Source organism: Salvia splendens, chromosome 1 (assembly GCF_004379255.2).
Source record: "Salvia splendens isolate huo1 chromosome 1, SspV2, whole genome shotgun sequence".
Lineage (NCBI taxonomy): Eukaryota > Viridiplantae > Streptophyta > Magnoliopsida > Lamiales > Lamiaceae > Salvia > Salvia splendens.
This window is the reverse complement of record NC_056032.1, coordinates 1,452,109-1,480,081: the sequence shown is the minus strand read 5'-3', so window position 1 is coordinate 1,480,081 and position 27,973 is coordinate 1,452,109. Positions and strand designations below refer to the sequence as shown.

Here is a 27,973-nt window from a genome sequence, read left to right as displayed (position 1 = left end):
TGTCATTTAATATTCGTGCTACATAATTATTTGGAATTATATAAATTTTGGATGAAAATATAATGTGCTGTGCATAGCACGGTTGAGATAATTAAATAAATATTCTCTCTGTTCTATTTCAATAACCTTCAAGATCTGATCTAGGATGTTAAAAAACAAAATTTATAATAAAACAAGAGGCTATAAACTGATCATTACAATTTACTAATTAGATATAGACCTCATTTCTTAAAATTATTAAATGAAAATTCTTACTTTTGGTGATGAGAAAAACTATTATAAACTTCTATATGATGAAAATATAGCATAAATTGGTTGCTTTCTTCTGTTTAAGAGTTAGTACAAAACTAGTTCATTCAATTTCTATGCTGTTCCAGCAAAGTAGAAGTACATTTTTTTTATTGTCAATCATAGTAAACTGATCATTACAGAAACGTTGTAGGATGAGTTCAGAGTGTTCTAAATTTCAATATTACAATTTTCACAAAACAATATCCATTGCTAAGAGAGCAATGTCCAGAGTTCAGAAACTGAAAAGAAGAAAAAAAATGTTCTAACCAGCAGTTCTCCACTGCATCTCAATCTGCAGGCGACCATTCTTGGAGTCGATAAGGTGGTACCTCTCGTTGATCCGTTTGTTGCTCACAACGTCGGATAGATATATATCGACATAGCCCAGTGTTTCCTACATTCAAGAAAATGATCAAGCTTAGTTCGATTATCTGAATCAGAGACATGTATTGATGAAATGAGACAGACGTACCTTGGGATGTAGCAGACCCATCCTCTTCGAAGTACTAATGACCTCGACATGAACCCTGTCATTGGTCGGGGGCTCATCAAGCGTGAACTGGAACTCCTCTGCCCATCTTGGATCTCTATTTTTCTTCACAACCTGCATCAATTGGACCGATGGAATGAATCAATGATTGAAAAATAAGTTCATTTTGGCAAAGGAAGTGTGAGATGTTGAAGTGTTGGATCACCTTAGTTTTTCGTTCCTCCCCGCGGAACAGCAAACGTACGGATGGATTTGTGTGGTTCTTCCCTTCCAAATCTTGAGCTTCGTGGACTATGATGACCAGCAGACCGCCACCATCAGGAGTTCCTTCCGGAGCCTTCTGCACTGCATCATCTGCATCCTCGACATTTGTTGGCATCTGGTGATCCTTGAAAGGTTTGTAATTGACTTCAACTACCATCTGCCCTCGCGACTTTTCATTCTGAGCATCGTTTGGATTCAGATTTTTTAGAAGATCGAGTGTCAGGGTTTTTGGCTCCTCTGGGGTCAGATTTTTTAGTTCGACTATGTTCAGCCCCATTTTGTCATGTGTTCCGACCTGCGAACATATTCTAAAAGATAAGGACAGAATCCTCAATCATATTGTTGTGCAGCCAAATCAATAAGGCCAGAATGCAGTGAGATCAACTAGAACCTGTTCCCAGTCGTAGACGTCTAGCTCTAAAACTTGTGTTTCGGGGTCCTTTATCACAAATGTGAATTCCTCATTCCATTCCGGATTCAGATTTTTGTGTTTTACAGTTGTTTTCTTAGATGGAAGGTTGTCGTCTCTGAGGCGTAGCTTGACATAAGGATCGGATGCACCTAAGAGATCTTTCTTCTTTAGTTTCATCGCTTTGACAACTTTCACATTCAGAATTCCAACTGGTTTCTTCATTGCTCTGGCCAATGTGAAATCAAAGTATGATCAGAAATTGTGGACTTCCTTCAGTTGGATATTAAAATGTGTTAAAAAAAGCATCTAAACTTACTTAGAGGGGTCCATTATCTGAACTTCAAGTCGTTTCGGCCACAAATACATATTTGCAACCTGATCTTTGATAAGTTCCTGAATAAGAATAAAATCTAGAACATCAAAAACCAACGAACCGAAGAAAATCACTGAGCCAAAAACCTCATAAGCTCTTCACGTTCATTAAAAACAAATACCTGCACGAGCCTGTAGACTCCAGGTATGGACATAGCATCGGCACCTAGCAGCTTCACTCCAAAATCGACATGAGGCTACAAGAGAGAAATAAAAAAAAAAAGAAAAAGGTTGAGAATGTTACAGCCTATATTCATGATTTCCAGCCAAAAGCATATAGTTATCTCTAGCAATTTTCTGTAGTTTGAATATGAGTTCAAAAAAAAAGCAGATGCATCTATCCCAACTTTTTTCAAAAAATATACCCAAGTTCTATAAAACAACAGTTAAGCAACATAAGATGAACGAAGTGGCCAATACACACCTTCTCCATTAAAGAAACGTGTATGTTAGCAAAACAAGGAAAGGTTGGAACCAATGGCTTCAATGTGATGCGTGGGCAAGCAAATACTTGCAAGTCAACCACCTACTCCAAAAAACGAAGCATAATACTCAGACATGAAAATTGTTTAGAGAGACAGATATATCTAAAGAAGCTGAAGATGAAAAAACATGTATAGAAAAAGGAGAGACTATTCTTGATGTATCAGTTTGTGACAACCATCTAGAAAAGGTACCTGGACGGTAGCTCTCAGACCAAATGCTTTTGCAGCAACTAGGATATTGGGGTTAGCTGCCCACTTCAAGCCTAGTTCCATAATCAATTCTTTTTCCTCAGTGTTGTAGACTTTCATTCCTGGCATCATATGGTAATTACACATTAAAAAGCAAGAAACAATGTACAGGATGGAGAAAGATGACAAAGGAAGGGCAATCACTACGAAACCAAATACATATATTTATATTCTCATAAACCAATCAATTTTATTGGTATGGAATGAGTTGGCTACATGTTAGATCAAGTATTGACAAAGGGAAGATGAAAGGATGAGAACATAAAGGGCATGATAAAAAAAGGATTTATTTCTTTCAAAACTGACTATTTCCAGATGCTACAAATCGCTTCTCTAGTTTTGCGCCTCATGGGAGGGGGGAATGGCCAGGACAAAAAAACTGGTCATTGCCATCCTAGCTAGAGGATCAAGAAAATGACATCTTGGAAGAACAGCTATAACATCAATATGAGCCTTGCTCTGATATCTTCTATCAGCTACATCTGTTCTATTCGTTGATCCTTTTAAATACAAATTACCAGTAAAAATAAAAATTCCCTGGACCTTTTAGATCTAGGAAAATCATGCTCATGTAATATATGAATATGAAGATTGTTCAGAAAGAACTCAACTTATAAGTTATGCAAGGCTTTAATCATAGGTCATAATAGTTTTCATCCCAAAAAGAAGATGCTAATGTTTACGATTAATTTCCTGTACCTTCTACATCTAGGAATATTATACTCATGTAAGATATGACTATGTAGATTGTCCAGAAAGACCACAACCTATAAGTTATGTAAGGCTGTAATTATAATAGTTTTAATCCCAAAAAGAAGCAACTAATGGCAAATATTCTTTTATCTAAACATGAAAAGAGCACATTAGTTTGCTTTCGTATTGTATATATCTAACTTAGGCAAAATTTGCCAAGCATATTTGTAAAACAAACATTAATATTTAAAATTAGATGAAGACATAAGTAGAAAATAAAGATAATAGCAAAACCTTGAAATGTAGGTGGTAAGCAGCCCAAAGTTAGTGTCTCAAAGTCAACTGAATCGACTTTGTACTTGGGAATTTGCTCAGCTATGATAGGTCCTGCTATTGACTTTACCATCTTGCAGATCGCCTGAAGGACTTACAATGTCAATATTCAGAAGCAAAAATTAAAAGCTAAAGCACTTTACAAACTATCAGTTGAGCTGCCTAATTCCATGAATTTGTTAAGAAACATACCTTGTCCAAACTAGGCCACATATATTCAATGAATTTGTTCAACCAATCCATCTGCAGAGAGATGCAACTTCAAACGTTGAATGATGAGTAGGTAGAAGTTATTTATGATTTTATTCAAGTAATAAGATCTTTGCCAGACCAAAGAAATTGGAACTCACCCGCTCATAATCTGGATTTTTAATCCAGAAAGGTATCTCTGGAAGAAGCTGTTCAAGGCTTTTAGAATCTTTCTCAAGTAATGGACGCATTTCAGGATCCTGCCAATTGTGCATTTGGAAAACATGTAAATGAACTTTTTTGTATCCCTCGTTGTGTGAGATATGAATTCCACCAAATGTTGAGTTATGCACCACAAAATCAGCTAAATTCTTATTTTATCCTTCTAAAATATAAGCAATGAAAATTTAAACAATATTGAAGTCCCTTCAATGCAGAAGCTTAAAGCCGAACTATCCACAGTCTGTATCTAAAAGCTCGACATAATTCTTTAGTTTTCCTTCAAATTACAAGGTGTTTACCAGTTGAGTCCTTTTCAATTCTTACATAGTTCACCAAGTCACTTTTTGCACAAGAATTAGATTCCATTTAAGAGTATACAATAAAATACATAACAAAGAAGTCAGACTAAAGCCAAATAAGACAGATATTTACAGCAAACTTAAGCAAAGCAGCAGCTCCAAATCTGAAGTCAACAGGGTTATTTTACGCATCTTCGACTTGTGATTCCTCCATCTAAGTATGGTAGTAACTTTTAGTTATCTTTTAAAACAGCATAAATGCTTTTCTTAACTCAATGTTATTTGAATGGCCATAGATTTGTGCAAAACCTTATGCCTCAACCACATAAGCTAATTCTAATTCCAAACAATGTTAAAAAAACATTAACACGTGAGTACAGAGTCTGCTCTAGATCCAGACCAGCATACAAATATCCTACAAAAGGGGATTTTTTTCACTAAATAAATAACCAATGCAGCTAATGGAGAATTCCCTTGGTTCCTAATGAAGCAAAAAAAATCTAAAAGTGAGCTCAACAAACAAAGAATCAGAATGCAAAAGGCAACGCATTTCACAACACACAATTCCTCAAAAAACAAAATGCTGCTACAAACATACACATAATCATGTTCAAATATACAGAAAAGAAGAAGGAAACAGACCTTGACGTCAGTTGGTTGACTATAGATAAACAGAAAGTATCCAATCACAACCCCAATGCCGATTCCTATCCCGAACCCAAAAACCCCCAAAATCGTGCTTATGATACCCATAATCCAATCTCTTCCAAAAAACGGCAAATTCACCCCAACAATTCAATCACTGATCAATCAAGAGACAACACAAATCAATTGAGGAATCAAGCTCAACAAAAGAGGCGTCGACTCGACTTGAAGAACGACACACAGCAGAATGGTCCCCCGCCCCCACAGAAAAAAGGACAAAATTGAAACAGGAAGCTGAATCGACCTCCTACATCACTGATCACAGATCCAAACAAGAATGAGTGCGGAACAAAAAGATGTTGGAAAACGTGTGGGGGATGGAATCCACATAGCAAGTTGATGTGATGATACGATTATGAGGCGAGAAATGAGAGAAATTTTAATGCCGGAGAGAAATATCTGTGCATTGAATTCAACGACCCTGTTTTGGATCCACTTGTAACGGCTTTTGCATGTCGGCAGACAACGGTAACGGCCCCCACCCATGCCTTTGGCCAACAATAATGTCACACTTTCATTATTTTTGGACAAATGAAAATTTATTATTCATATTTAGAGAGGGATATAGTCAAATAAATCATATCCCATCAAATCACAAAATATAATCCAGTTCATTTTTATCCCTCACTTTTCAAAAATTGAATCATAAAGTTTACAATTTTTACAATTATCTCATACCAAGATATGCAATGAATGATATAACAACTGATTTTCACCAAGTTATCTTCCTAACATAGCAATAATATCATGAAAATGGATGAGATAATTTCGAAAATTACAAACTTCACCATCTACAGTTTAGTTTTCAGAAAATGCGGGACTTATTATAATTTGACCTCTACGGTGATTTATTTGATTATTGTCGGATCTTAAATTGGTGTTAATTTAATAAAATATATTGAATTATAATATACAATCTATTTTTTAAAATTAATAAAAAAATCAAAGCTATTGATAATTGTAGTAAAATACACAAATCATCTAAAAAACTAACAAAACTAGAGTTATGCCATGTTACGAATAACTCGATCATTTTAAATTTTTTAAGTGATATGTAATGCCATTTATTTGAAGGAGATATATGTAATGTCATTTAACAAAAAAAAAAACATAAGGATTACAATACCCCATAATAGTGTGACATAAATTGAACAATGAGTGTCTTCTACATATTGTATAGTTTCCGGTTTATAATTTTCTTTTTTTAGGGGTATTCAACGATGGATTCAATAACTATTTTTCACGCTAATTTGTAGACATTTTGATAAATAAGATAGATGGCCCAAGAATTTAAAATTATTTAATTATCAATTCCCTGACCACTCGTTTAAGGATGTACTCATAGGCTTATAGCTATAATATTGGGCCTCATGAATCAATATTTGTTATACAATAATGTTTCCCATAGGCCTTCATATATCAATTTGATTGCCTAACCAGAATTATACTAGTACGGAGTAGTTTTTATTTGAAATAGTGATGATTAAAATTAATTAAAAATAGTTAATAATTTTGGTTTTACTATCATTTATTAGTAATTTTTTTTGGTTTAATATTTTATTCAAAATATTGAAATAGTTTATTCATTAATATGATTTTAAAACTATACTATATCAAAATTATAGACAGTAAGATCTTATTTTGTTTTATTTTGTTTGAAATACTCAATGATTAAAATAAACTAATATAGTAATAGTTAATAATGTTGGGTTTATCATTTAAAGTTATATTTTATCATAGGCCATTTTAACTAATTAATTAAATTAAGTTATAATAGGGTTAATTGTTTTGATTTAGTCCAACTGTAAATTATCTTAATATATACTTAAATATTTTAATAATTTAAATGAAATACGCAATATAAATTACTACTATAAACTACTCCGAATATATGATATTCTTAAAACTACAACTTAAAAACTTTAAAGAAATTTTATGCCTATTTATATTAATTATGTGTGCACAAGATACTTTTAGAAAATATATACTCGCTCCGTATCGTTGAGATTGATTGAATAGTATATCACATTATTATTAATAATAATAATATATTATTATTATTATAATATTGCATAACTATAATAGTGGTGACATTTCTTGTACAATGTTAATAGATTATTTTATTGATATTATTAGAAGTCCAGGACATTTTTGGTACCAGCCAAATATTTTATGATTTAATTGAGGAACTGTCCTAGAAATCATCATGTCACGCCGTTTTTTCATTGTTGGAAAATTCGGAATCTAATTGATTACTTTGCTATAAATGAGAAAATAATAAAATCTTATTGAAACGCAATTTATAAGTCGTGTTGGAAAACCAAAAACCAGCCAAAAGTTTGGGAATATCTTTGCAAGTTAATCATTTTGATCAGCTATTTGTCACGTGACTAAATTTTCGACCCAAGACTATATCTTAAAATTAAATATGTATTTTGTGGGATATTTCTTTTTTTGTTCTAGATTAAAACTTAGATTCCGCAAGTGTACTGGGCTTTTTTTAAATTCCGGCTTTGGGAGAGACGCATGACCCTCATGCGTCACCCGTTAATGAAACGCATGACCGTGATGCGTTTTAGGGTAAGGCGCATGAGCGTAATGCGTGTTTCAATTTTTTTGTATTTTAATTGAAAGACGCATGAGGAACATGCGTCTTAGGCTAAAACGCATGACCCACATGCGTCTCTCTTGTAAACAGCTGTAGCTTAGTGGTAAGAATTCCATGTTGTGTCTGTGGAGACTTGGATTCGAATCCCAGCGGCCACACTACATTTTTTTATTAATTACTAATACAAAATACTATTTAAAAATTGTAATTAGTAACAATTCAAAACGGTCATCAAATAAATTATTGATTTCAGATTCTCTACGCGTTTCCCATAAACAAGAGCTGATTTTTCAGAGGATGTACCTTTCAGAGGATTTACGTTTCTTGGGAAAGACATGTGCATTTTCAGAGGATTTACGTTTCTTTGGCTGTACCGATTTCTTAATGTTTATTTTGGGAGCAGCTTCCTTCCTTGATTCCACTTTATCACCCATCTCATCACTATCGCTTCCACACTGTGAAGCATCAGAGCACTCTTCACTGCTGAACATTAGCAGTATAGCTAAGGATTTGGATCCCCTGCGGTGCACAGCACTGCTGTGCACCTCACAAAACAATAAAAAAATATTTTTTTTTATTATTAAAAAAGTATTTTGTGAGGTGCACAGCAGTGCTGTGCACCGCAGGAGATCCAAATCCGTATAGCTAAACCATAAGCACCAATTATAGCTATAACTATATTTCTTCAATATTTTTCTTTGCAGACTCTTACGTTACTATTTTTTCATTTTTTTCTCCAGGGAGATGAAATGAACAAATTCATCGGATGAAAGAATATCAATTCAATTGTTTACAAAATCAAAAATACTGACTCAGAATTAGCTTAAATAGTATTTTGTACTAGTAATTAATAAAAAAAATGTAGTGTGGCAGCTGGGATTCGAACCCAAGTCTCCACAGACACAACATGGAATTCTTATCACTAAGCTACAGTTGTTTACAAGAGAGATGCATGTGGGTCATGCGTTTTAGCCTAAAACGCATGTCCCTCATGCGTCTTTCAATTAAAATACAAAAAATTGAAAGACGCATTACGCTCATGCGTCTTACCCTAAAACGCATCACGGTCATGCGTTTCATTAACGGGTGACGCATGAGGGTCATGCGTCTCTCCCAAAGTCGGAATTTAAAAAAAGCCCAGTACACTTACGGAAAGAAATATCCCTGTATTTTGTGTTTAATTTAAGAGATTGATTTTAACAACTTAATTTTAGATGGATAATCATATACTATAATTAGTCCTAGCAACTCATTTCAACTAAAATATATCACAATTTAAGCTTAAATTGATTATCATATGATAATACTTAACGACATCTAAATAGTTTTGAATATTTGTAGTAGTATATGATTCGAGACCAGACCCTTTCAAACACAATAATAATATGGCTATGTATTATTGTGGCATTGCATCACATGTACTAGAGTAGTGGCTGTAAATTTATCCCACCACCCTCTTCTATAGGGAAAATTAATGTTCATTATTTTCAAGTCATTGTCTAAAATAAAATATTAATGGACCAACCAGTTTATACTTGGACCTTTTCCCATATCCAAAATTTCTAGTACTTGCATGCATGCAATGATGCAACGTTGATTCCCCCCCCCCTCTTATTTTGACTAGATGAATATATATTTGCACGAAATATTAACGTAATATGGTTTATTTTTAACCAATGGATTTTGTTGAATCAGTAATCATAGTCCTAAAAATGATAATCATTGTAGATTCTGCATAAAATATGATTTATAGTTAATCTTGGTAATTTCGCAATAGGGGAGTGTTATATTCCTAACTCAATACTTAATTGTTAACTATAATTAAATAATAGTCATTATATATTTAAATCAAGGGCATAGATCATTAATCTCGGAATGTCAATACAATAAAAAAACGTCAAGGTATTAAGGTCAATTTACAATAAATTAGTGATAACTAACTTTTGAAAAATATTCCATAACTTTAAAACGCATATAACTTTCTCGATTTAAATTATGTTTTCACACAACATATATCAAATTAAAGATAATTTCATAAGGATTCTAACGAGATCTCACTTGCATATGTTCTGATGTCAAAGTTTGAATTTTTTTTAAAATTATTTTAATTTTTTCGTACAACAACAAATGTCAACATAATATATAAAATATGTCAATATAATACATGTAGAATGTCAATATAAGCAATGTGTTAACATTCTCAAAACATTGTGTTGATATTTTCGAAACACTCTATTGTCATTTTCATCTAAAACCCTAATTTGGTAGTTTTTTTTTATCTTTTTCGATTTAATTAATAAAAACGAAAATTACACGTGGCAAATTTTAGACCACAAGATTTCTAAAGTCCTATCGTTTTAAATTAGGTGTAGTTAGCAATTAAATGATGAGTTAACGATTGATCACTCACCTTTCACAACATGTAACGTGCAGGCTGCAATATAAATAATATCGATAATATACATTAAACAAAATTAGAATTTACTAACTACTAGTACTATAATTAGATGTAGACTCGCATGATTTTGAATAAATATCATACAACCTCTAAATATTATCTTTTCCAATCCTGTTAGCGTTACATTGATTTATGATTTATCCAGCCAATCTTTGAAATTTTATTCCTTGATTTGACTTTCTAACTGATACACCCAAAGTTACGTAGCATGGGAAATGAAAATCAATTTACATTTATTAAAATATTCTTTGCTGCCTAACCCCAAATCCCTCCACGTGAGGGAAATCACTCTCATTTAAAACGTGTACGGCCGCGATCTCATCGCACGTCGCTTTCTAGGAGCCCGAGGAAGAAGATCAACGGCCCTCCTCGCGACAACGGCGATTGCCACAATCCCTCGGCTGCGCTGCCTTCGGCGGCTGCCGCCCATGTAAAATTAATTAATCCTCCGAAATTCAGAAATCTTGCTTCAGCCGACCTTCTGCTGCTGCTGCTGCTGCTGTCGGTTAATTACTAAATTAGAATTAAAAACATTTTTATCTATTAATTAATTATTGCCACTGCTGAATTAATAATGAAAATAAAGCAGGCGTTGGAGAAGTTCGCCTTCTATATAAGACGCAGCTGATGATCTTCAATTTTAGTTCATTTCTATTAATAAAACTCTTCATCCTTATTGTTTGATCATTTTGTTGAATTTATCCGGATAGATGTGGATGCAGCTATGATGCATCCATCGTTTGATCATAAATCAATCTCTCCATACAAATCTCATCTAAAAAATCCCCAAAAAATCTATCAGAATCCAATCATTTCAAACCCTTCCGACGCATTCCGGCTATCCCGGTTCAACTCCTCCGGCCTTCTGCGGCCTCCGCCGCCGTTTCTCCACCGCCAATCCTCACAACCACCCTTGCTACCCCTCCCCACCGCCGACAAAAAATCTAGAAACCCTAATAAATCAAAATCTCCAAAAAAGCAAGGCAAAAACTCGCCGAAGAAATCCAAGGACGCTGCGCCGTTGATCTCATTCGACGCGAGAAAGTGTGAGATCGGCGGCGGATTGAGGGCGGCGGAGGTCGGTGATCAGGCCGGCATTTTTTCTAGCTCGGCGGTGTTCACCTTCTCTCCGCCGCCGAGCAGCCTGCCTCTGCCAAGTTTCTCGCTGTGGCCGAGGCTCAGCTGCAAGGCGGCTGCCGGCCTGGATGCCGGCGCCACCGATGATCTGCGGCGCCTTCTTCGACTGCAGTGACAAATTTCGAATTTGGGGTGATTTTAGAAGGGTTCTTTGAATGATTTTTTTTTTTCACATAATAAAAAAAAATCTCATTCAAGAAATCTTTTTTTTTTCCTTCTAAAATACTCCAAATTCGATTTTTTCGAAATAGTTATATATGCTTGATTTTGGTCCACTGCTGATATTTTTTAAGAAGTTGTGGGAATTCATTAAGCTAAGCTTGATGAGTATTACGTTTGTGTTTGGGGAGTTATAGTGGAGATCCCATGTGTTTTTAATGGGTGTAACACAATGATTCTTCCCTTGTAATTTAGGGCTTCAGCTTTAGACAATTTGGTTTTTATTGCTGAAGATAAATTAATTATCTTTATGTGCTTTTTGTATTTCCAAATATGATGCAATTTCGACTAATGTTAATGGAGTAATTTGCTTTTGTCATGGTTTGTATTTAAATGGATGATGATGATATATGATGCGAACTAATTATCACTGGTTTTTGTTCTTAATGTAACGTAGCTATGACTATGGAAAGTCATAAGAGATCAATCGAGTTTTCTGAATCACGTCGGAGGTCCAATGGATTCAGACGAACCTTCTAGAAAGTCAAATTAATTATTCTACATAATTATAATCGAAGAATGGACACGTTGACGTTGTAAGATACTAATGCTACTACCAGCGGAGATGTTTCTCACTGTCATGCCAGGAATAACTAGGATTTGTAGAAGATGATACTGTCATTTGTTTGATGAGAAATAAAAATGGAGTATCGAAAATTCGAGTTTTCTTGTTGATTCGTAAAGGCAAAATATTTGAAAATAAAAATAAAATAAAATTCAAGTTGTTTATTTATAACAAAGTATCATAATTTGACTTTCTAGATAGTACAAGATGCATGTGTAAGTTTTTGTGGATACGATACCCTATATTGAAATAGCATTGTTCACTCTTAGTTTATTGTTTTTTTAAAAGTGCATTAGGTTTTAGTTGACGTTCAAACGCCTAGATGATGCGCGAATCCAACAAGTTGGACAAGTTTGACAGGATGATAACAACGGTTGCACCCTCGCCTCCAAGCTAGGCAACTAGCTAGTGAGGCAACATTAGCACGCAACTCTCTAGCAGATTGCATTTCCACACTAGTTCAAAACACGAAGCTCACTGTCATGGCGTTTGTGATCGCCTTTGTGTTGTGTTGGCGCCTTGCTGCCGCTGTGGTTGTCGTTTTCCTAAGCTTATTGTTGCAAACATTGCTAAAGTATATATATATATATATATATATATATATATGTGTGTGTGTGTGTGTGTGTGTATTACTAGTGCATAGTTTCCTTCCTTTCCTCGCACACACATTCTCTTTGCACAACTATTTCTCAAGGGGTTCGGAGGCGACAACGTGAAGGCGTTGTTGGATTTATATACTGGAATGCATGTTTCAAGTGCTATGTATATGTAAAACTAAACATCAATTTTTATCCATTAATGAGGAGAATTGTTTTATTACACTGCGTATTTTACTTATTGATATATGTCTGTTTCATAAATAAAAATGCATTTAAGCAAAACTAGTCTAAGTTTTCAGCATTGTAAACTAAGTAGTGAAACATGTCATTACAATAGGTGACATAGTCAGTTCATTACAATTGTAGAACAATTTCACAACCTAGATATGTTTTGACTACCTATCGTAAAAGGTTGCAGTATTAGTTCAAAAGTTTATCTTACATAAGGAAACTAATGACATTGGTATCATATAACACTGAATGGATGCTGGTGGTTGAAAATATTATACTGTGTGAATGAGTCCTAAGGCTTTACTTATAATTGGAAAGAGGTTGGACTTCGAAAGGTGAGAAATCTGGCAAAAAAAAAACTTTTAAGACAATTTTGTCAATACGTGAACACAACGGATCCCTGAGTGCATTTTGTTCCCTTGATGCATTTTCGATGTATTGCCCCGGCGGACCGCGCGGGTTGGAAGTGCGTAAAAGAAAAATATTAAAATTAAAAGTAAAATAGAAAATAATAAAACACAAGATTAAAAAAAATTATCTACTTGATTAGTAAAATATGTATACAAAAAAAATATATGAAAATTTCATATATAGATAACATTAAATAATTACATGGGAAAATATAAAATTAAAGTAAAATAGACTTATTTTTTGTGTTAAGAAAAGTGTAATGTATATATAATAAAAACATTTCTACTTGAATAATCTTAAACAAATGATTTACTGTTTCCTTAATCCAGATCCAAATAAACAAAACTCTACTTATTTCACTCTCAGACTAATTGGGAGAAATATTATTGGAGAAATTGCGAAGTTTAGATGAGGCTGTTGCAGCTAGCATTTTTGGTTGCTTTAACCTCTGGGATTGGAGCTCTTCTCGTTTACATCACTGGTGTTTCCAATTTCGGTAATCAACTTGTTTGTTTCAGTCCGCGTTCAAATTTTCGATCTGTTTGCAATTGAGTGTAAGAATGTGTGTGCAGATCGGCCGCCTGGTCTTTCCAGTGATGATCTGGAGGCATTGAGATCTTTACAGAGTCATTTCGGCAAGTGTGTGGTCAGTTCCGAGTTGTTTCTGCTCTTTTATTTATATCTGAAGTGAGTGAACGAGTTTGCATACTCTTTATTCTGTTTAATTCTAGGTATTTTTTTGTTGGAGAATGAATGTATACATCAAAAATTGAATCCTCTTGTTTATATCAAAACTTTGTTTGAGTTTGAAATACTAGAAAAGTTTCGAATCCAAACTAAATTTTACTGAAATTATCTGTTTTAGATTGTAATTCCAGATAGGTTGCGAGGGTGCTGTATAAACAAGGGTTAGAATGTTTTCATTTGAAAGTGGAACAAATGATGGCTAATGCCTTTCCTTGCATAATTTCCCTAGTGGTGATAGATTCCAACTAGGTACTAATTTCTGGTGATAAAAGATCCCATGGAATCACCAATATGATTGGGATTCTTCAGCTAAGATCTACATTATAGTAATTGTTTTGATAATTGTCTGGCGTGGTTGGTTATGTTATCCTGGATTATTAGATGTGTATTCCATATGAGAAATGTGTTGACCTAAATTATCGCTTCCCTCATTGAATTCCTATGACAATAATGTTTGAGCTTTTACTTGGTATATTATGTAGTTCATCTGGTGCATTTGATGCCTTGCAGAGTGCAAATGGTTTAGGTTTACAAGCTGTAAGGGGTAGAGATGATTGTGAGGTTTCGCTGCAGTTCCCCAGTGAGACTGTCCCGAAATGGGTACTCTCTTAGTGATTGCTGTATCTTGTAGTCATGTTTGCTTCGAATTACTTTTAAATTTATTGTTTCCCAACTACAAATTTTAAAAGTCTGAGAGTGAATATTTTCAGCTCCTGGATGCATTTTGTCGTGCTTCCCCAATGATGTTGTTAAATTTTTGAACAGAAAGATCCGAAATCGGGAGAACTTGAAGGCTTGACTTTTGATTTCAATCTTTGCGAAGCAGTGGCTACATGGGAGCAGGTTAGTGTTATTGGTACCGTGCAAGATTTATACTCCATTAAATACTCCTCTTCTATTCGTTAACAGAATGAAACAACTACTTGTCTCTGAATACGCAGCTTGTGTAACTTTAATATCATTCCATCATTGCGAAAATTAACCTTGTATCTGCATTCTGCAATAAACTCTGGGAACTATCTTGTACCATAGTTGATTTATGTTCAGTGAGGGACTTTGGCAGGTGCGGAATAGTACTACTGTTCTGACTCGAGAATACATTGACGCTTTGCCAAATGGATGGAGAGATTATGCTTGGCGGAGGATCAATAAGGGAGCCCTACTGTAAGTAGCTTTGATACATAAGTCCTGCATAAGAATCTCTTTTACAAGCTGCAGTCCCACGTATGAGGCCAGAGTCATTACTACTGTTGCAAGCTCATATGTGGTAGCAGTTTAATATTTTCTTAGGTATTGATTATGATGTTTGTAGTGACTGATGGCTTGGAAGACCAAATTGAACTTTGAAACCTCCAAAATGCTAAAATAAACCATCTCTGTTCTCTTTTTACAGCAAGCTTGTTTGTATGTTTTGTTTAACTTACCCCTGTTGTATATACCTTATAATCTATAATTAAAACTTCAATGTATATTATAGACATTATCAACTTATAGATCATGCAATATAGAAGGCTTTTTTGGTCTATCCTTGTATATACTTATTTAGTGAAGCTGTAAAAGTTTAATTTTGGAAAAACTTCTGGATCTTCTTTGCTACAAATAGGTATACAAATACTGATTTTTCTCAAGATAGGGCTATATGGACCAAATTTTGATTTTCTTTGCTGCAGGAATCAATGCGAGAATAAAACTCTGTGCATGGAGAAACTCTCACTGGTGCTTCCGGATAATCCTCCTTATACGCCAAGGCAATTTAGCCGATGTGCTGTCATTGGTAATTCAGGTGATCTTCTAAGAAACAAGTTTGGAAATGAAATAGATAGCTATGATGCTGTTTTCAGAGAGAACGGAGCGCCTATAGAGGTTCGTATACTGTGTAACAGTCTTATCTTACCTAGACTAGCCTTTCTCTTGCCTATAAATTTCTCTTTTGTGCAGAATTTCACAGAATATGTTGGTACGAAAAGCACCTTTCGCCTCCTCAACAGGGGTTCTGCAAAAGCTCTTGATAAAGTCGCAGAGTTGTATGGTATGTACACATTTCACATTTTGTGAACTTAATCTCATAAGCAATCATATTAATGATCTTATACCCACAGACAAGGGAAAGGAGGTCTTGATCGTCAAAACAACAATTCATGATATCATGAACAAGATGATCCGGGTGTGTACTTTTATGAGTTTTTCCTTCTAGTATGTTAAGTACGTTCTATGAGATCAGCATTTTCCTTTCTCTGACTGAAGAATAGTTTTCCCCTTCCATCATTGTTGTTTCCCTCAGATCTCTTGTCCGAGTATTTCTATACTTAGCCATTTGTGTTCCCTTCAAATAGAATTCAATTTGGAAATATAGACAGATAAACATGCAATACTCTTATTTTAAAGTTACCTTTTCCTTTTTTTGTAGGAAGTTCCCATACTAAATCCAGTTTATCTGATGCTAGGAGCATCATTTGGCTCAGCTGCAAAAGGCACCGGGCTAAAGGCTCTTGAATTTGCTCTCTCCATTTGTGACACTGTTGATATGTATGGTTTTACTGTTGATCCTGGTTATAAAGAATGGTACGTATATTGGAATATGTGCTGAACGAGTCACATTTTTATATAATGCTTTACCTAGTAATGGGCCTATTGTTCATCTCAGGACTAGGTATTTTTCAGAATCTCGACAAGGGCACACCCCTCTGCATGGTCGGGCATACTATCAAATGATGGAATGTCTTGGTGTAAGTCGTGTCAATATGTAATGAATGACTATCAGATTTATCATCTCGTAACTAAACATATTACTCATCAAAAATACATACTTTACAAATATTTCTTCACTTAGTTTCAGTACTAAATGCTATACTTCTAAGCTTTTACAGCATATCAAAATCCACTCTCCAATGCGGTCTGATCCAAATCGGATAGTGAAGTCAGTACCGAGCCGCAGCTTAATTACAGCAGCCCGCATTGCATCAGAGAAGTTGTTAAGGTATTTGCTTGTCACCTTATTATGACAATCTGAATATCTCTGGTTTCTTATGTTCATGTAAATAATCTGTGCTGTGTGCCATAACATTGTTTGTGTTATATTAGAACTATGTTTGTTTCGTAGGAGAGTTGGAGCTGGATCTTCAGATCCCTTAGCCAAATGCTCCATCATTGCAAAGCAAATTAGGGGCAAGTCGAACCAAGTATTGAGCTCAAGAAACGCTGCCGTTGAGCATCAAAAATATGTGAAAAGTACGAGAATGTATCCTCTGGAACACCATCCTAGGCACGGACAGCTCTGCACAGTTCCATCCAGGTAGTACTTAGAAGAGAAATTGCACAACACTTTTCAACTTTGTTGATTGAGATAGAAAAAAAGGTCATCCTTCTTTTAGCTTTTAGAATGATCCTTTGTTCTGTAATGGAAGAGTAATTCATGTCTGTATAATTTTGGTCAGATAGAACTCGTTGTAGAATAGTCATTTCATTCATGGCGTTGTAATTTTAATTTTGACCTTCATATTTGATTAAGGTAACGATTAAATTAAAGATTTATCAATCCCATCTACAATCTGTGAAATGGGGCCTTCTGTAAATAATGTTTCTATGCTTCCGCCAATAATTTTTTTTCTCTTCTTTTTCCACCATCAACATACAATGAATTATTTTTCTTGACCAATATTTAAATGCTTAGTTATTTTACCTGTAAGTTTATGATTCCATAAACAAGTTTATTGTTTAGAAACAAATCAATATACATTACACCATTATAATTGGCCACGTCCAACAAGATTCAAGAATCAGTCAACTATTCTAGGAACTCATTAATGCATACAAATTATGAAGAACACCAGCTAACAGAATAATACAGTGGATATGCAGGCATTTCTCGACTTCGCAGTTCGTGTCGAGATCCAAAATAACAAAGGAGAACTCTTCATGGCCCTTACAGATAATCGGTTCAGTTCCTCGATCTTTATCCTCCCAACTTAATAGAATCGTACTTTTCACCCATAGCGCCTCCTTTTTCTTTCTGGAATTGAATATAACGCAAGGTGCTTGTGAAGAATGCATCTGATACAGGATTTACAACTGCATTGTCACTCTGCATCTCAGTTTTAATTAACTCTATTAGGCCTTGAATCACAGAAGCTGTAATCTGAGGATTTCCCTTCTCAAAGAAATATAGATACCTGAAGCATATGGTGAGCAAAAAATAAAAATGAAAAGAAAAACGTCTTCAGGAAGAAACGGGCATCATATTTAACATTTATAGTGCAAGACTAAAGAGTTTGATTAACTAACTTGTTAAGTATCTCAACGAATAGAGTTACAGGTCCACTGCTACCCCTGGTAACATTTGTCATCTGCTGAGCAGCGTTGGCAATCCTTAATGAACGCTTCAAGCAGAGCAGAACCCTATCAAACAGGAAGATCAGCAAGTCATGGGGTGTGCTCGATGCATACTGCAGTAGATGGCATGGCTCGCGACTAAACAATTTTTTTTTTAACAAAATACATGATACCTTTCTCCATCTTTAATGCCATCCTGATCGTCAACCCAAAAAAGATGTGAACACGCATAAACTGCTCTGCACTGATCTGGCTTCTTTAGAAGTTTCGCTGAGTACTGAAAGTAAAAGATAATGAGCCTGGGCTTTAGCCAAAAGATTAGTAAAACATTGCACAGAAAGACAATGATATTACCCCTGTGGCTTTATGAGTCAAGGTATCCCTGTTCTCGACACCGAAGACATTCACCCTTTGTAGAGTCCCTATTATTAGGTGTATAGCTGTCACCTGGGCTTTAGAATCCTAGAAATTATAGCATAACATAACACAAGTTACTTAAAATAATCAATTGCTTGCTCTGAAGAAAGCAATGTAATGTTTTATGAGCTCAACGGATATATTGGATATATACCGCAACTTCTTCCTCGTATAAGACAAAGGACTGTGTGAAAAAATCATAAGCCACCGGCTCAAGGTCGCAATCATTAGCTGCCTGTAAATACAGATGTTCGAAGGAATGGAAAGAAAGAACTCTTATTAGCCGTAGTTGCCTCATCATCCTTAAACAAAAGATATGAAAATGGAACGCCATTCATACCCTTCCAAAAACAATGTTACTGATTCCTACATTTGTGCAAGAATGAACTTTTACAATGCCTCACCTTTTCATGAATGGAAATTGAATCTTGGGACATTTTTGTTAGTTTTGTTATAGTTAGGGTATTTTATTAGTATTATGTATAGTTCAAGACCACTTTGTTAAAATGTAACTGTACCTTGTATTGAATTGTGATTATGTATAGTTTCTGACATTTCTATTAGGAGGTCAATAGTTCGGGTGCTAAACTGTAATTTTCCCTATATGGTTAGGAGAAACTGGGGGAAAAGGATAAGATAACTGGACAAGAAAAGGATCGAGGGAGGAGTTTCTTTTTAATTAATTGATCAAAACTCAGAAAGTTACAGAACATGGATTTTCTATACCTTCAATTCAGAAACTAGGGAAGTTATTTAACCACCATAAACTTATACTCCCTCCGTCCCAGATAATTCGTCTCACTTTGACCGAGCACGGTTTTTAAGAAATGTAATGAAAAGTGAGTTGAAAAGTTAGTGGAATGTGGGTCCTACTTTTATATATTAGTTTAATAATAAAATATGAGTAAGAATGAGTTAGTGGAATATGGGGTCCACTATAAAAAATGATAAAAAGTCAAATGGGACAAATTATGTGGGACGGACCGAAATAGAAAAATTGGAAAAATTATCTGGGACGGAGGGAGTATTTTATATGGAGTTATTCATCAAATTATATAAGACAAAGTTTAAAAAAATTGATTAGTCACATGTACATATCCGTATACTCGAACCTTAATTTAAACTCATAACTAGGAGAGTTTTAATGCAATAATTAGTTAGAACTAGATATCTCCATTTCCTTGGTATGTTTTAATAGACAATTATCCAGTTTTGCGGAAGGAAAGCAAACATACTCCAATACGTAGTGTTTTCTGTTTGAACTCTAGAGAATATGCTAATACCCAGCATCACTTATCCACCATAAAGTTTTCAGCAGTGCTGTAAAAAGTTTTACCTCTGCACATTGCAAGTACAGCCTTAATGCCAGCTCAGGTGCAGGAACAACGGAAAGAGTCTCAATGATCTACAACAAACAATACAAATATACTTCTGCTCATCATCAAATATTAAACAATTGATGGGGAGTATGGCAAATAGATATTGTCAAGCACACAGCAAGAGAAGTATCAAACTTTGTTAAATACTGATTATTTTGTACTTGATTTTATGGCTGTGCAACATGGAGAATATGAATAAACAGTTTTTAACATATAATGCAGTTATTGACATCAAAGAGGGACAATTTTGTCCATGGCAATCTTTCTTAGAAATTTTATCCAGTACTGCATCAGCTATGCTATATCCACAGATGGTTGCGATATACTTGGATGAATAAACTTTACGCATTAGGAATACACAGCAAAGGCTCTTGAAAAATGTACTCATGAAATCAGGATATTAGTGTTCAGTTTCTGAACCAAGATCACTCGCATTCAAAGAGTTTGGAGGTTTGAAAGGTGAAGCTCTTTTACCTGATTAAGGAGCTGAAATATTTTCTTTGGGGTGGCTGGAACTTCCTCTCCACCTACATCTCCATCTTGGCCTTGCAGTCTCCTCACCAACTGAACCAGAAACGCACGTCAGAAGTATGAATTTTCTTCTTGTCTCTCATGGTAAAATGAGATATTGCAGCAGGTTGATGCTTAAAGTGACTGCCATGTCCATGATTACTTCTATGCAAGATAAGTATTACTGAATACTCAAAACAGGCAGTATGACCATTGTCACTATATTCCAATAAGACATGTTAGAATGACTCACACACTAACATGACTTACATGTCAGCAGTGTTCTAAAACAAATCAATCAATGTATAAAAATCAAATTGAGAGGTTTTAAGCCTAAATGTTTCACGTGGGAAGTTGGTTGGATTTTTCTGTTGAAGAACATTTTAGATGACAACATAGTACATAAGCAATAAATGATACGGAGTACCATAGAAGTAATTAGTTTCACCCAATAGACAGATAATTCCAAAACAGACTATTTGGACACAGCCACACAGGGCAATGTACTAGAAACATTGAGATATGTAACCAGAGTAAAGCATAGAAAATAGTATAGCATGTTAACTGTTAAGCTTGTAGCTGATATCTGACCACTGAATCTAATATAACTGAGAGAAAAGTGGTATACTAAGAATTTGTTCATTGTTTGCGTCAGAAGACACCAGTACTTGTTTCGTGCATTCCAACAAAACACTTTGCACCTTCCCTATACGCTGCTTTCAGGAGTCTCCAGAGAAGTACATTACAAGAATAATGTACTTATCACAGCTTTTCCCAAGGATCTATCATGTTCTAAAATATCAATGCAAATAATTTGCAATAGGAAACAAGGTACCTTGAGAGCAGAGAAAACAAGAGATGGGACTGTGAAGGGTAGGCGTTTTGGACCTCCAGACATTACATGCTTCCACACAGTACATATTATCTGATCAAAACATAAAAAATTACAACTTGCAGCATAAGTACATAATCAGGTATAGCTTGATAGAAGAAAGCTAGAAGAGGCATAAACCAAAAATTTGATGTACGCTATACACTGTTTAAAGCAAAAGTTATTTAAGATCATGAATGTCCAGCCCACATACATATACACTCAACACTTGCAGCACACCAGCTCATTGTTATGCTGGGCCAGATTTGATTTTGAGTCTTCTCCTTACTCCTTAGCCACCTTATACAGTGTACCTAGCTCTCAGGACGATTCACTACCCCCCCCCCCCCCCCCCCCCTCTCATCTCCATTGCTGGCTAGCCTTATCATTCTTTATGAAAATCTATGTAGATTCCCTAGCACCTGCACTTTACTCAGGAAACAAGATTATTTTCCTGAAGAAACAAGATGGTATCATGGAGATGAAGCAAAACTAGTCATCCTCCATTTAAGGATCAATCCCTCAAAGTTCCATTTGGATAACCAATTTTAATTGCAAAAGATTGAGGCTTTAAAAGTATGCAGTTACTTGTATAAAGATTTCTTGCATCCTCATCATGAATTACCTTTAACATCTCCTCTGGTTCATCATTATACAACATGTGCATCAGGCATGCAACAGAGTTTTGCTCCTCGTTGAAATCCTCTTCATCAAGCTATTGGTAAAAACATAAAACAGGATCATATACATGAGTGTAAAATTTGAAGAAAAATATGAAGCAAGGACTGAAAATAAAAATCAGATTTCGCAGAGACATATACGTCATAGAAAAATCATGCAATTCGAGACAGGTTTCTGATGTACCTCATCTGTAGAAATCCCTTCCAAATCCTTTATAAGCCCTTTGATAAGTTCAAATAGTACCTCAACCTGCCAAATAAATTTATTTCTGATTTACGACAAGTCGAAACAAAATTGCAACAGAAATTGAGCCGCAGTATACCTTGTCAGAAGTTGAAACCCAACTTTTGTTTTTCATAATGCTTCGGATGATAACCATCGCCATGACTTTATTTGTTCCAGCATCAAGATGATCCATCACACGAGGATAATTAGAAAGTGTGAGAGCTGTGACAATATCATCATATTTATCAAGCGGAGCACTCAGAAGGGCGACAACTTGTTTTGTTGCTTTACTGTCTTCAAGCTTTGGTTTTCCAGATAATATTTTGACACATGCTCCCTTTCAAAGATCAGAAGACAGAAAGTAGTCAAGGTGTTAGCTTTCAGATTATCCCTTTTGCTTATGGAAGTAAATGGACCATGTTCTGATTTTCATAGTGTGGTCCCCAATCTTACAAAGGGAACGAATACCACTAAGATAAAACGCTTGTGATCAATGAGAATGGACAAATTCTTACCTTTTTCCAGTTAGCAAGACATAATATTTTTCACGAATACCAAAAAATGTGGGGTTTTGGAGAAGGAATCAACAAATTACAGGCATATACAGAATTGGCTAAATGCTGACATGAATCAGTATCAGCATCAGCAGCTCAAATAAAGAAGTATACCAGCACTTGATCCACATAATCCAGCCTATCAGGATGTACACGGAGAGTGAAAGTCAGAAGAGAAACATATAAAGAAATTGCTCCAACAACAGGCATATCAACTTGTGCTTCCATGACCTGCACAAGATATCATTCAAGCAATATGAAATAAGAGAAAAGTGATATCTCAAAAACATGAGCTTGTACCCGTCCTAACCAATAATTGCATTGTTTTTCCAATTGCATCTTAAACCCAAAATCACTTTTCGATAGCTAAATTTAATTTAAGAATCATAACTTTACCTTTCCAATTGCATTGCTCAGCTTCGAAAATGCTTCAACTTGTAAAAATTCTGGTAACAACTATAAGAGGGTCAACAATATGTAAATGATATAATTTGTTTAAGTTCGACTGCAGTGTCAATAACTCACTTCAGGATTCAAGGAAGCATAGTTTGATAACCTCTCCATCAGTTGAGATAAAACTGTTTTCAGGTCAACCGTAGGCTGCAAGTGAAATCAAAGATATAAAAAATTATCAGGAAAAGTTCAATGCAGAAATTGTTACAGCAAATGATTGCAAAGTAAAATAGTACTCCCCAACATTAATAAGTAAATAGCTAGCAGATATAACAAGCCCATCAACCCCAAGCTTCAGGTGTTCAAGTCAAAACAGCAATTGGCAGTAAATGAATTTCAGCCCTATGGCCGAACACGATACCATCAAATATTCATGCTCAGAAGAAGAGCAAAGCTCAGTAACCTTTTTAACATCAATTGTACTCATGTAGGTATATCATATTCACTTTGTCAAGGTCCTTTCTTATCCTTGGTAGTTTCAAGGCTATAATCCTCTTTTACTTCAAGTTGTTGCAACTAAACAAAGTAAGCATTTTGATTTCCTTCACAAACAACAAGCCTACACTACCATCTTACTACACAGCCATCATGATGGCCACCACTTTACCACTGTAAGATCTTCTACTGGTCTGGCAAGTAAGCATCTCCATTTGATTAAAAGGGTCCTCAGAGCAATTTTCCTTTCATTGAGATTTTCAAACAAAGACTATAAGTGGGTGGTGGCCGGGAAGTGCACACAAGACTAGCTCAAGCTTCTTTCCCAAATTTAGTCTTGACAGCGAAAATTCTTACAAGCCTTGTAGATTGATGCACTTTTTCTTTGAAGTCTCTGAATCTATGGTGTTTCTTTTTCTTGTTTTTCTACTTTCTAGCATACTCTTTAAGCCCGTGGTTGGGGCAGGGACCCAAATACTCTTCTAGTTTACTATTTTATATACATTGCAAGGTTTATAACTCACTTGAAGTTGGGGGCAGGCACTCAATAATGTCTCAAGAGTCTGCAAGTGGTATTCATCTGGAAATACTTGAATTATGCAGTCCATCAAATAATATTGGGCAAGTTCATCCTTACAATTCACAATCTGCGATAAAAAAAAATTGTAAACCATTTAGCAGAGGAAAGCATATTACAAGTAAGGTCTGCATGAATAGATAAGTATGACCAACCTGCTCCAATACACTAGGAAGAACAGTGTCTCTGTACATTTCAAGGTCAATACCTTCTATCTGACTCAGGACATGTAAATTCTTGCCCACCTAAACACAGAGAGGTGGATGGAAAGACACTCAATGAATTAGAAGCTTAAGATATATGTTTAGAATTTGATAACTACTAGGCAGCATTGACTTTACAAGATCGCGCAGTTCGTTCCGTTCCTTTTCAAGTTTCTCTTTCTCCCTGTGAGGTCCCTGCAAGCCAGAAAACCCAAAAGAAGGTCTCAACTCAGGATCACCAAAAGCTGATATGTGCATCATAAAATATGCCCTTATGATATATTCACCTATTGTGCACAGAACTGCTCATATGCCATGTATGTTAAAACTACGAGCTAAACAAGAAATTTGAGAGAATTTCCACAAACCTGGTGCTGCATCCGGACCCAGAGTTTATTCATCTCTGTGAAATTCTGTAGCACAAACTCCACAGCATCCATGACAGTATCACCTTCGCTGTACATAAAATAAAAAATAAAAGTGGACGGCTTACTTCCTAGAGAAAGCAAATATCAAAACACAGAAACTGACTTATTAATATATATATATAGAAGAACAACAACTGATGACTTACTATTGCAACTTAATAGCAAATCCTTGCAAATCTACTACTCCTATCTGTGTTTTGCAGGTTTTCTAAACAAAGACTCTAGTGTATGGTTGAAAATACTGTTGCAACAATGAACTTCTCAATTGAACCACCAACTCTCAGCCACTCCAATTAATGACTATGTAAAATTCTTGAGCTTTCAATTTCTTTGCATTACTAAACTGTGCCTTGTAAATTTGGAAGAGTTATTGGTACAAAGGGATTAACTTATTGTTCATAAGCGTGCAAGCAAGCAAGAATGCAAGTTTATAATTAGCATGGATGTATACTAGCAGATACGTTAGACGAACGTTACATCCATCAAAATTCAAATAATCATGCTCCCATTGCAGAGAGCGTTATGATTATTACAAATAAACACTCTGAGTATATTCACAAGGTCAGATATCTTAGTGTGCTGTAGCACAAAATTGTTGTGTTTAAATACATGGAACTCTACTTCCACAATACCTGAAAACCAATAGCATGAGTAATTAACAACATAGCTTCTCAAGATAAATGAGTGAGCCATTGATTTTACATATAACAAAGAACAAACACAAGAGGCAGGACCAGAGGCATTTATAGCATGAAAGACAAAGAAGGTGGAACTTTAAAGATGAAAGAAGTAAGTGATGACAGGATGCAAACAGCAATATTTCAACAGATGCAGGATTGGATTTGGGAAGAGAAGTTGGATCAAAACTGTTAATGTAAATTCAAAGTCTTGCAAAAATCATAATTGTTGCAAATTTGCAAGATGAAATAGGAGATTATAGGCCTTACCCTTCATACTCTGAACCAATATCTGGTAGCTTATCTCTACTAACTTGAGCAAGATAACTTCTTAGGAAAAGCCCACGGACGGGATGCTGAACAGCACGGCACATTTCAACAAGATCCCTGAGAATATCCTTAGCCGGAGCCTCTTTTGATTTTATATAAACAGATCCAACTGTGCATAGAAGATACCTACATATTCACAAAACTAACTAGAATGCATCAACTGAGCCTATAAGATCTGGTTGTTTATCATCAGTACGCAAAAAGAAAATTCCATACAACATTTCATATAAATCACTACAGTAACTTTTTAGTTCTTGCAGTGATTTTCTTCAGCTGTGTTCGGTCCAAGATAGTAACAATATCTTAAGATAATGCTCCGTACTAAAAATATGCCAACAGAAGAATGGCACATATTTCTTTTTCAGGGGTCACAAGATATGCACGGACATGTAGGAATAAATAAAAACAAATTTGTTACAACATTTATTTTAAATTGAAACCAAAGAACATGGTTTATCCGGCTTTTGTGTGCCTTCTCATCTATTAGGCATCATATGTTGATACCAGAAAAACTATATCGATATGGAACCATGTAGCACTCATATTAGAGAAATGCATAGTATAGCAAAAACCAATTCTGACTCACATTAAATTCTTCCCTCATAATGAGACAATAGACATTACACAAAAGGACATCAAATCAGGCAGAATATCAGAAACAAACTTCTGATATAACCGAATAAGCAAACAAAGAGTTCATCACAATTTACAATGAAATCCACAGAACTTACAGTCTCGGCAAGATGTTCCCTGCATGCTGAACAAGCTCGTATAGATCAATCACTGGACAGCCATGCCGATCTTCTTCTTTGAAGAAAATCTCCAATCTCCTCAATTCGTCAAAAGCCCGCATATCTAACACCGAAATGGAAATTCCACAAGATCAAAGAGAATATCACCAAAGGAAGGGAAAACCTTAGCTTTCATACACAACAGTTAACATGTACCGATGAATTACTTATAAATGGAACGAAGAACTTTACAGAGCTCATAATATTTGTGGGGCGACAGCCTCGAAGTTCTTAGCTCAGATAACAATTGCGCAGAGTATTTGAGTGCTTCCCGGAGATTATTGGAATCCTAAAATACAAATCACAATTCAGTTGCTCCAGTTATGAGAATTTAGGGCTGTATATCCCTTTCTTCTCAGTTTTTTTTTTGTGGAATTGAAAAATTGACGATAATCATATTGAGAATTACCAAAGCTCGATGCAAGTAGAAGGCGTTGTGCTGAATTCCGGCGATGCCTTCGGCGAGCCATTTCTCTTCGTCTTCGATTCCGTTTGATATCATCATTTCGCCTCTCACCTTCTCCCTCTCTCTCCCCCCAAACAGAAATCAGATGCAATCGCCAGGCTTGAATCGATTTGAACGTCGAAATTAAAAAAATACTTTCATAATTGAAATAAATATAGTATATAATATTTCACGTCTTTTGAAACAGCGTAAATTACATGTGGCGATGGATTGTTACAATATTGCTCTAACAAAATTCAAGATTTTTTTTCTTTCAAATTACGTTCAATAAATTTCGATCAGTAATCACAATTCATTTCATCAGTTGGTTAAGAAACTGTACTTATAAATATATTTATGAATTTAATTCTGCTTGCGTGTGAAAAGTAAGGAAAAAGTTCTTGAACAAGCAATGAAACAATACGGCTATCAAAAAAATATACTGCCTCCATCCCAAGTTACTTGAGTCGTATTCCTTTTTGGGTTGTCACAAGTTACTTGAGTCATTTCCTTTTTGGCTAAAAACAAAACATCTAATCACACATATTTTTATTCTTTCTCTTACTTTACTTTCTCTCATCTCTCTTACTTTATTCTCTCTTACTTTATTTGACTTTATTTAACTCATTAAACACAACTTTCTTAAATCCTGTGCCGAAAAGAAACGCCTCAAGTAACATGGGACGGAG

At 35.1% G+C, this 27,973-nt stretch overlaps 3 protein-coding genes across 5 annotated transcripts; 1 reads left to right on the top strand and 2 right to left on the bottom strand.

The window, feature by feature from the left end:
* Positions 1 to 382: 382 nt before the first annotated feature.
* On the bottom strand, positions 383 to 5,410 carry LOC121807088 (synaptotagmin-2-like). The gene is made up of 12 exons (XM_042207288.1): positions 4,942 to 5,410; positions 3,940 to 4,038; positions 3,782 to 3,832; positions 3,551 to 3,674; positions 2,507 to 2,625; positions 2,254 to 2,355; positions 1,952 to 2,026; positions 1,774 to 1,850; positions 1,437 to 1,683; positions 987 to 1,340; positions 764 to 895; positions 383 to 685 (listed from the first exon to the last, which is right to left on the bottom strand). The coding sequence occupies exons 1-12, from the start codon at positions 5,050 to 5,052 to the stop codon at positions 554 to 556; spliced, it is 1,623 nt and encodes a 540-aa protein (XP_042063222.1). The 5' UTR covers positions 5,053 to 5,410; the 3' UTR covers positions 383 to 553.
* Positions 5,411 to 13,562: 8,152 nt separating this feature from the next.
* LOC121793430 (sialyltransferase-like protein 2) lies at positions 13,563 to 17,514 on the top strand. The gene is made up of 12 exons (XM_042191437.1): positions 13,563 to 13,728; positions 13,805 to 13,878; positions 14,490 to 14,579; positions 14,745 to 14,822; positions 15,043 to 15,143; positions 15,650 to 15,842; positions 15,918 to 16,008; positions 16,079 to 16,143; positions 16,387 to 16,541; positions 16,624 to 16,705; positions 16,847 to 16,956; positions 17,080 to 17,514. The coding sequence occupies exons 1-12, from the start codon at positions 13,641 to 13,643 to the stop codon at positions 17,273 to 17,275; spliced, it is 1,323 nt and encodes a 440-aa protein (XP_042047371.1). The 5' UTR covers positions 13,563 to 13,640; the 3' UTR covers positions 17,276 to 17,514.
* A 158-nt stretch (positions 17,515 to 17,672) lies between these two features.
* Positions 17,673 to 27,560, bottom strand: LOC121807069 (vacuolar protein sorting-associated protein 35B-like). Of its 3 annotated transcripts, none has more exons than XM_042207262.1 (22): positions 27,249 to 27,560; positions 27,032 to 27,128; positions 26,780 to 26,903; positions 25,989 to 26,174; positions 24,982 to 25,069; positions 24,752 to 24,808; positions 24,566 to 24,655; positions 24,358 to 24,480; positions 23,471 to 23,545; positions 23,342 to 23,401; positions 23,060 to 23,176; positions 22,489 to 22,728; positions 22,350 to 22,415; positions 22,111 to 22,200; positions 21,450 to 21,539; positions 20,579 to 20,668; positions 20,062 to 20,130; positions 18,880 to 18,960; positions 18,663 to 18,770; positions 18,482 to 18,585; positions 18,261 to 18,374; positions 17,673 to 18,148 (listed from the first exon to the last, which is right to left on the bottom strand). In XM_042207262.1, the coding sequence occupies exons 1-22, from the start codon at positions 27,342 to 27,344 to the stop codon at positions 17,932 to 17,934; spliced, it is 2,382 nt and encodes a 793-aa protein (XP_042063196.1). In that variant the 5' UTR covers positions 27,345 to 27,560; the 3' UTR covers positions 17,673 to 17,931. The 3 variants fall into 3 exon arrangements, with proteins under 3 accessions (XP_042063196.1, XP_042063204.1, XP_042063213.1); XM_042207270.1 differs by having other exon boundaries at positions 27,007 to 27,128; positions 27,249 to 27,300; XM_042207279.1 differs by lacking the exon at positions 27,249 to 27,560 and having other exon boundaries at positions 26,996 to 27,128.
* Between the last annotated feature and the right edge of the window lie 413 nt (positions 27,561 to 27,973).

Bases quoted from the DNA above. Each gene is read 5' to 3' on its own strand.
- LOC121807088 (XM_042207288.1), bottom strand. From the start codon at position 5,052: ATGGGTATCATAAGCACGATTTTGGGGGTTTTTGGGTTCGGGATAGGA. The intron at 1,851-1,951 runs GTATTTGTTTTT...ATTCTTATTCAG, and splicing joins GAGTCTACAGGCTCGTGCAG to GAACTTATCAAAGATCAGGT. The intron at 686-763 runs GTACGTCTGTCT...TCTTGAATGTAG, and splicing joins TGGGTCTGCTACATCCCAAG to GAAACACTGGGCTATGTCGA.
- LOC121793430 (XM_042191437.1), top strand. From the start codon at position 13,641: ATGAGGCTGTTGCAGCTAGCATTTTTGGTTGCTTTAACCTCTGGGATT. The intron at 13,879-14,489 runs GTCAGTTCCGAG...GATGCCTTGCAG, and splicing joins GTCATTTCGGCAAGTGTGTG to AGTGCAAATGGTTTAGGTTT. The intron at 14,580-14,744 runs GTACTCTCTTAG...ATTTTTGAACAG, and splicing joins GTGAGACTGTCCCGAAATGG to AAAGATCCGAAATCGGGAGA.
- LOC121807069 (XM_042207262.1), bottom strand. From the start codon at position 27,344: ATGATGATATCAAACGGAATCGAAGACGAAGAGAAATGGCTCGCCGAA. The intron at 24,809-24,981 runs GTTTGTGGAAAT...TCTGGCTTGCAG, and splicing joins GGGTCCGGATGCAGCACCAG to GGACCTCACAGGGAGAAAGA. The intron at 20,669-21,449 runs GTACCTTGTTTC...TTTCTGGTTCAG, and splicing joins TTGTTTTCTCTGCTCTCAAG to TTGGTGAGGAGACTGCAAGG.